Source organism: Rhopalosiphum maidis, chromosome 2, assembly GCF_003676215.2.
Source record: "Rhopalosiphum maidis isolate BTI-1 chromosome 2, ASM367621v3, whole genome shotgun sequence".
In the NCBI taxonomy this organism is placed as follows: Eukaryota; Metazoa; Arthropoda; class Insecta; order Hemiptera; family Aphididae; genus Rhopalosiphum; species Rhopalosiphum maidis.
In genome coordinates this window covers 48,122,697-48,131,284 of record NC_040878.1, presented here as the reverse complement: position 1 = coordinate 48,131,284, position 8,588 = coordinate 48,122,697, and the positions used below count along the sequence as shown (strand labels likewise).

At 33.8% G+C, this 8,588-nt stretch overlaps 1 protein-coding gene across 1 annotated transcript; it reads right to left on the bottom strand.

Annotated features, from left to right (window-relative positions):
- Window positions 1–2,264: 2,264 nt before the first annotated feature.
- Window positions 2,265–3,227, bottom strand: LOC113552495 (ATP synthase subunit s, mitochondrial-like). Its single transcript, XM_026955367.1, has 5 exons — window positions 3,127–3,227; window positions 2,814–3,034; window positions 2,572–2,734; window positions 2,402–2,515; window positions 2,265–2,304 (listed from the first exon to the last, which is right to left on the bottom strand). The coding sequence occupies exons 1-5, from the start codon at window positions 3,225–3,227 to the stop codon at window positions 2,265–2,267; spliced, it is 639 nt and encodes a 212-aa protein (XP_026811168.1).
- Between the last annotated feature and the right edge of the window lie 5,361 nt (window positions 3,228–8,588).

Below are 8,588 nucleotides of genomic sequence, written 5' to 3'. Positions count from 1 at the left end.
CAAAATAACGAAGAAAATTACACAAAGTGTACTTTGTTTTTGGTGGGAGCTCAGCGGTTCTGCAGCTTAAACAGTGTTGACACATTAATATTCAATATTGACGGGGGAGCGTTCAACAACCCCTTGGAATATCTTATTGTTCCAATAATTTGAACAACGTATACCCTATATATATATTTATACAGGTGTTGTTATACAAAACGCGGTGGCGAAAATGATTGAACGGTTTTTCAAGAAGTTTAAATCTTGAGATATTCAATAGAATTTACATAATACTTTGACTTTTCGAAAAGTTTAAGATTTCCATTAAAACAAAAAAGTTGAGCGATAAAGCTTCGATGTTTAGAAAAGAAAAGCTATACGAGAGTGGAGAGTTGTTCGTTGTTTTATTGTACTATACTACGTGTATATTGTATATAGATATACTATATGTACCTATTGTTATAATAACATAATTCCACAGAATGATTTCTAATTAAAATATGGTTTGCTTCGATTTATAAAATTAATTACTACGGTACACAATAACACTACCTACCTATAATACATCATTATAATAATATTATGTTACGCCAGTTACAAACCACTGCGAATAACTAACTATTCCGGGACTGTATATATACTGCAACAATATCTGCACTCTGCGGGTACCTATATCGATGTTTATAACTTTTATATAATAATATTCTATAGGTATAACGTTATTATAGTTTACGTCGACACGGGCATTCAGCAGCCACCGCCGGTCGTGTCCAATATAAAATATCTTCCATCAACTTACGGCTCACCCGCCGATCGGTAATATTATCGGCTGACACCTGTCAACCGGGCACGCAAATCGAAGTCCGCCAATTATAAAAATTAAATTCGTGTTACCCATTCGGTCGTGTACTCGTGTATAAGGTATACGTGACTCAAATCTGCAGTTATAATACGTATTTTAATGTTCGAACTATTACAAACAAGCAAGGATTGAAGTTATTATGGACTTCACGTCCGTTGTCGAACAATTTGCGACACATCACGGTCCGGACCAAAAAATATATTATTAGCTTTAAATTATTATAAACTTTGGGTTTTTTTATATGGGATGTAGAGAAAATGGACCCCTAAAAAAATATGCTTAGGTACCTATTAAATTATTCCTCAAAAGATTCATGGTATACCTGCATTGAAAAAAAAAATAATGATACAAAATCAATACGATTAGATACGGTAACGTACTGTTATAAATTTAATTATTAGTTATTATCAGTATGTTTATAATTTTATAAATATGTAAATATTAATTTACACTTATTATAGATCGTGCGCAATGCATTTTACTCTATATCTGTAGTAACTAGTAACATTATATTATTATGTTTTGCTTATCATACTTACCGAGTAAAATATGAATTTCTTTAAAAAATCAATAGACAATAATGATTGTTGTAGTACCTAAGTCAAATCATGTTTAATATAATGTACAAATTTAGTTAATAAAGAAATATTATAATTATGCAGATCTTAGGTTATAGGTATCTATAATTAATAACGGTAACATGTTTTAGAATATTAGTAATATTTAACTATATGTATAGTAAACTGACTTACTAGAACTTCAACATTAAAACATAATCTTCGTTGATTTTAATAAAATTATTGTTTGTGAATAGTTGATAATTGCCATTAAATATTTGTGATTTGTTTTGAATTCATTTAACAAGATGTTAAACTAAAAATGTAGTAAGAAATCTATTTAAATGTAGTTTTATTTATTTTATATATATAACAGATTTTGAGCTGATAATTGGACCTGTCCTAATACCTATATATTAATTAATTATATCTGTATACGAATGTTCTTTCTGATCGATTCGACACACAAACTATGAAACATTAACTGCGTTTATAAGTAATGACGATACGCCCGAAGTATATTTAGTAAGACATTTAGTGTTTGATTTATCCGTACATTTATCCTATAGTACCTAGTAATCCTTTTGTTTTTCCCGACAGTTTTCAAATAAACAATTTTATTAAATGTTTATGAAAATTATACGCATTATACCGTTGATATAGATAACAAATCAGAGTGCTAGGTTGATAACATTTACATGCACCCGAGTGGACAATAAAAAATCCCAGTAGGTATCTATTTCCTTTTATCAGCTAACTCTAATATCCATAATTTGGAATGTGTCTAATGGCTTACAAAAAATGGTGCGCGAGGAAAAATTATAAAACTAACCCAGCAATAATAATTGCTTACTATCACAGTATCACATCATATCACCTCCAACAATGTCTAATTGAACAAGACTATATTAGATAAGATATTGTTACAATTTAGGTTCAAACAAACTACTGAATATCATAAATAACTGATAACATAATGGACAAGAGCTTTTAGCATTACAATTCATTATAATATTGTACATTGCATTCTGGCAACTTGGTTTTTAAATGAGCAATCATAGTTACAGGTTCGCTTAAAATTTTTACATTTTTCAACTCCAAATATTTTAATGCTCTGTAAATTCAAATAATTAATTACATTTTTATCAAATAAATTAATGTTAGTCTTACTGAAGTTGCTCCAATGACCTTATTCCTTGGTCAGAAACGTTTACACAGTCATTAATTTTCAAATTTGTGAGGTAATCTTTCAATATATTAAGTTTAATTAATGCTTCATTATTAATTGAATCACATTTATCAAATTCCACTTTTGAAATATTTTTACAGTTTTCTGTTAAAATAACAGTTTATAAGCCATTAATATCATAAAAAAAAAAGGATTTTGTTATTACAGATATTGAAAAACCTACTAAAATAACTAAATCCTATGTGCGAGATCGATGCTTCTTTTCCCGCATAAACCTGCTCTATTACGAACTGTTTCAAGTGAATTGATGTGGTGTTTGGCAAGCAGTCATAATGGCTGACGTATTCCTTACAACCTTTCCATCTTACTCGTGCCCCATTTTTCATGAGCCATTCGGCACATGCCAAATTTGGTCCAATTTCTTTGATACGATCATCGTCCAAACTTTTTTTTATAAAAACATATTTATTAAAATATAGTAACAATGCATTTAAATACTTAACCATCAAATTTTAATTGAAAATGGAAGCACTTGCCAATTGAATGTGTTATCGATCCACTGCCATAAATAACGTTTATTCATTTCAATAATATTTTTTCTAAAAAACAGAGATTTTAAAGTTGTTAACATCATCATCTCAAAATTAGCACAACTGCGCAATACAAAACAAAATTAACTCTGCTGCACTTAAGAATAGTAATTAGCAGTCAGTGTCAATAATAACAGTTTTGAACAAAATTATATAACATAAAATAAATGTTTGATAATAAACAAACACTAGAGAAACAAAAACACTAAATTACTACGTAATAGTCACATTAATATTACAAATTGTTATATTCTCATAGTAGTTGCATAACAACATATTTGAAATTTTATTTAATAAAAAAAAATATGCAATGTGAAGACCATGGAAGTCGCTCTGTTGTATTTTTGTAGTATAGCCAGTATATGTGTCGAATGTAGGACGTGGGTACATGTATACATATGTACATCGCCTACATATTGTATTATCTTAAAAATAATTTTGAATCATTAAATATCGTTAAATTTTTTAATCCAATCACTCATAAAAAATAATGTGGCTTTAATTTTAAAATATTTTTTTTTTAATTTTTGCTAGAAAAACTTATGAAAAACGTATTAAATTTATTATTAAGTGTTTTTTTTTTATTCAAAACAAACATTTTATAATTTGAATAAAACCAAGAAAAGTAGAATATTTCAAATATTAATATATTATAGCTCTGGATAAGCTAACAATATTTCTAAACAATGTTAATAAACTTAAAAAATTATAATATAAATGTTTTACGAAAATTCCAAGTATTCACGGTTGTTAATTTTTAAATTACATTAATAATTAATATTATTTCAAGATCAGGTCTACCAAAAATTAATGGTGTCTAATATATTACAGCTTTCTTTTTTCCAATAATTTGGAAAAATAGAAGGAATTTTTACTTTTGCCTGCTCAAAGTACAAACGAGATTAAATTTTAGTACCAGAAATCTCCTTCAAAGATGAAGATCGAAGCATTGCTTCTTCTATAAAATATCTTTGAAAAACTATTCTCTAAAAAACACACACACACACACAGATCATGGTAGAACCAATAAATCAATTTCTTTGCAGCTCAGAATCTAAAATATTTAATGAAAGGTTAAATGGATAAATAAATTACAAATAATATTATAATTGTACATACCATAATTAAGATTTATTTGTGATTTGTATAGAGTAGTTGATATTATGACGGACGTTAAAATTTAGTAGTAAAAGAAAAATAAATAATATTTTAATTGCTGTAAAAACAAAAACGAATTTCGGTCCTGAGTGGTTTTCATATATTTACACGACGTGCCCGTACTTACAGGTAACAATAGTCAATAGGCTATCGAAATAAAAACGCAAAACCCCTTTCTGACGTTGAAGGAATATATTATTGTGAGACACGATATTATTTTACGATGCTTTTGAAATAGAGACATCTGCACGGGTTTCCGATGAATCGAATTGTTAAGAAAAGATTCTCGCACACGCACGCCAGCTCACTGTTTCGTTTTATTATACACAACAAATATATTATTGTGGTGAAACGCGTACATCGCGATCGTGTCCGGTCGATATAACGAGTCGGCGGGAGGGCCGAACGATCGGCGAATGGCCCAGTTCAAAGAGAATACTCATACTTACATACGAAATGGTGAGATAAAAGAAGAGCGTGTGACAGAGAAAGAGACAGAAAAGGATTCGTACGCATATTTATAATAACGTCGATAGAAACGCGTATATATATATATATATATATATATTATTAAACCACTGTTATACTGGCGGTGCTGTGTGCGGCCATATGGGTACTCATAACATAATGTAGTCCGTTTGTATTCGACTAAACGGTTCACGGGTCGACCGTCATATGAGGTCCGTTTCGGTTCATTTTCCCGGAGACGTGGACCAGAAGATCAAAATAATTTGACATGCTATTATAGTAACACAAGAGCTTCGGGTCTCGGCGCGCGGCTTGTGTTTATACCTTACACTGTGTGTTGGTATTGTCATGAACGCTGCACAATCGTTTACGACAGGTTTTTGTGACACCGAAAAGGTTGGCGGCATAATATCACCAGATATCACTTGTAGGTATATTACTATATACCTATGTGCAGGTGGTAAAGGGTGACCGAACGAGATGGTGAAAGTACAGAAAAAAAAATACAAAATACAAAACGGTGCAATATAATATTATACGAGTGCACACGACCACGGTTACCACTCGATTGACGACGGCCCTTTGTCGCCGCTGTGATGGTGGTCTGCTAAGCGGTTCTTTGTGTTCGGACTGGAAACACGCGGTCGAGCTAAAAGCTATCACGTCACGTGTCATTTGATAACGATAACATGCATAAGTGGTACATAAAAATAGTGCACAGCGAGTTACGGGATTGCAGTTGCGTCATCTGAAACCGAACCGCAAAGGTGTATTGCGTATACCGCGACCGCGGTCCGCTGTGGTTGCGACCTGCAAATACCGCGAAGACGGAACAGCAACTCGCGATATATGCGAGTACCCTATAGATGTGTATAAAACGTAATACATACAAAGGTCTATGGAGTATACCTACTACAGTGTTGTATTATGACGTTGAATCTCGGTGGAAAGTCTACACGACCGTGTTACGGTCTCATTACGTTCGGATAAAATAATTGTGCGCGGGATTTTCGGCGGGCAATAGAAGGAAAGCGAGCGAGAGACCAGATCCAGGTACGAGAAAAACGTTAAGACGACGTTCACGCCGCATATCCGAACACAGCCGATATGAAATTAAACACTAAAGTCGGTGACGTGAAACACGTCGCGTGTAACGTTCACAGTGGCGGCATGCGGTCAATACGCGACAATGTAATACGTGAAATATATTACGGTGTCGTGATAATATCATAATACAGTGTGAACATAATATATACCTATAATATTTTCGAGCAATACATCATCATCACGGTATAATACGAATAATAATAATATGTAACGTTTGTCGGTAAAAGCGCCGACGACGACCGTGTCTATGTATAGTCGATTACTGTTGTTATACTCTATTATAATAATATAATAAGCGTATCGGGCGCATAATATATCATAGTAATGTAAAACACGGATTACGCCTATACCTACTGAACTCTGAACTTTTTCGCGTGTGGTTTAATGTACGGATAGTGATCGCGTCAAAGTCAAAAATTAGGGTATTTTTTTCGATAGTGTATAACATTATTATTATCACACCGTCGTCGAGAATTTAAATTATTATTATACCGGAGTCGTCGTGTTATTATTATTATTATTATTATTATTATACTATCGTTATAATTGCCACATTCGCTCGCGGCCGAGTGTTTGATTTGTCCGTTGACCCGAAAACGGACTGAATCGATAATCCCAGTAAACGTATATACATATATATATATATATCTTATTATTACGTTACGTATATATATTAGAGCACAAAAAGCGTCCGAAAAGTTTCACTCGATCCTATACACTGTGGGTGTGTGTACATAGTGTGTGTGTGTTTAATATAGTAATTAACTTGAAAACGCACGGACAATATTGTTGTTGCTGTTGTTGTTTTTAATTGGACGCTGTATGTATATATATATATATATGTGTACATTATGATGATATTTGGTTTTCGGGCGGGTACCGGTGGAATTTACTGTATGTATATAATATATATACATATATCGTTATATATCTACCGGATATGGCGGTGACGGCAGCCGCGATGTTTGTGCGGAAACTTACAAAACATCCAATACGAGACTGCGGCACTCGCCGACGAGACTTTTACCGACCGCCATCGCCAGTCCGCCGAAAGGGTCGGTGGCGGCTACCACTTCAAAAACAAAAACAACGTCCTCGCCGCGGTCCGTATACTGAGTAGCACTCGTGTGCGAACATAGCACAACACACACACACACACATACAAGCACTCGACGTGTACTGCACTACCACACATGGATGCCCACGCGAGTGTACATTTTATTTTTTTTCGTTTTATATTGGTCTATTAGCTCATTACTCATTTTCGCCGGGCGATAAACGATCGGCACACATAAAACGTCTACTCGGTGGCGGCGGCGGCGGCGGCGGGGTCTTCTGTCGGATGTTATTGATGGATTTCCTCCACGTCACGACCGATGTGTTCGATCAGAGAGTGTTTTCAAACACTCTGAGTGTATCTAGTGTACTCGTATTTATACCTATATAAATATGCGCATGTGTATGTGTATATGTGTGTGTGTGTGTGGTTCACACCTAATGAACCCGTGGCGAGAGGCGGTGGGCTTGTGTGAAAGTTGTAAATCGAAACTGCAGTGTATACAGACATACACACACATACCACTCCATAATCCTTTTCCACCGTCTGTAAAACGAATACATATAGTTAGCCTTCCCGTATTGTATACCGGCTATAGCCGCGATGTTTGTTTTCTCGAAGCAAAAAGGTAATTATGTTTAATACTGCAATACCTACTTACATATTATTACAATATACCGTGTTGTGTTGTAGTGAATTATTCTTTTCGTTTTATTCGAATAACTGTTTATGCGCTACAGTTTAGTGTTTAGAGTAAACGGACATCGAAATGGCTTGAACTGCAGCGTATAATCATATTATTACACTCGAAGTTTGCGGGGAATGAAAAATATTAGGACCGTCAAGAATTCTGCGAGTTATTGAGATTCGAGCTGTCGGAAATCAGACTGTAAGTTTAACCTATTCCGTTGTACTCGGTCACTCAACTATACGTGATAATACGATTAAAACACCATTTACCGCGATAAACAACGTCGATAATTTAGAGTACAGTTCGTGGGCAATAAGCGAAGTGTCCAAGTATTCAGTACTGGTTTGACGTTACCAAAACGATTCCAACTGACCATAACAAACACAATAATGCATTCAACTCTTAACTCAATCGCCGCAGCAGCGCAATATTATATAAAGTATGTAAACGTTATTTCGCAAGCCTCCCGGCGGCAAAACAATAAAAGACATTACGAATGATATATTGCACCTGAGAGGCTTTTTGTGTAATATTATCCGTAATTGTGTTCCGGTCGAGCGGCAGCCGTGTCGAAAAATTAAAACGAGAGACTCGCCCGCGAATAACATAATATATTTACTGCAGAAAAACTGATGGCGGACGGCGGAACGAATATTAATAACGACGATTCAACATACTGTGAAACGTTACGACTGCATAATATATATTTTATATTAAACTTTATTGTAGGTATCTGTGATAAAGTGATCTGTCGACCGACGAAAACTTCGTTGGAAATATACTATAAGTGTTTCGTTGATTACTATTCGCCTATAAAATTTCATCGACAAACACTAAATCGCGATTAAATCACATTTATTGTGTGTGTACGATCGTCGTCGTTACAATAATGATCATTATTGTTATTCGAAATAGGGTGAATCGCGA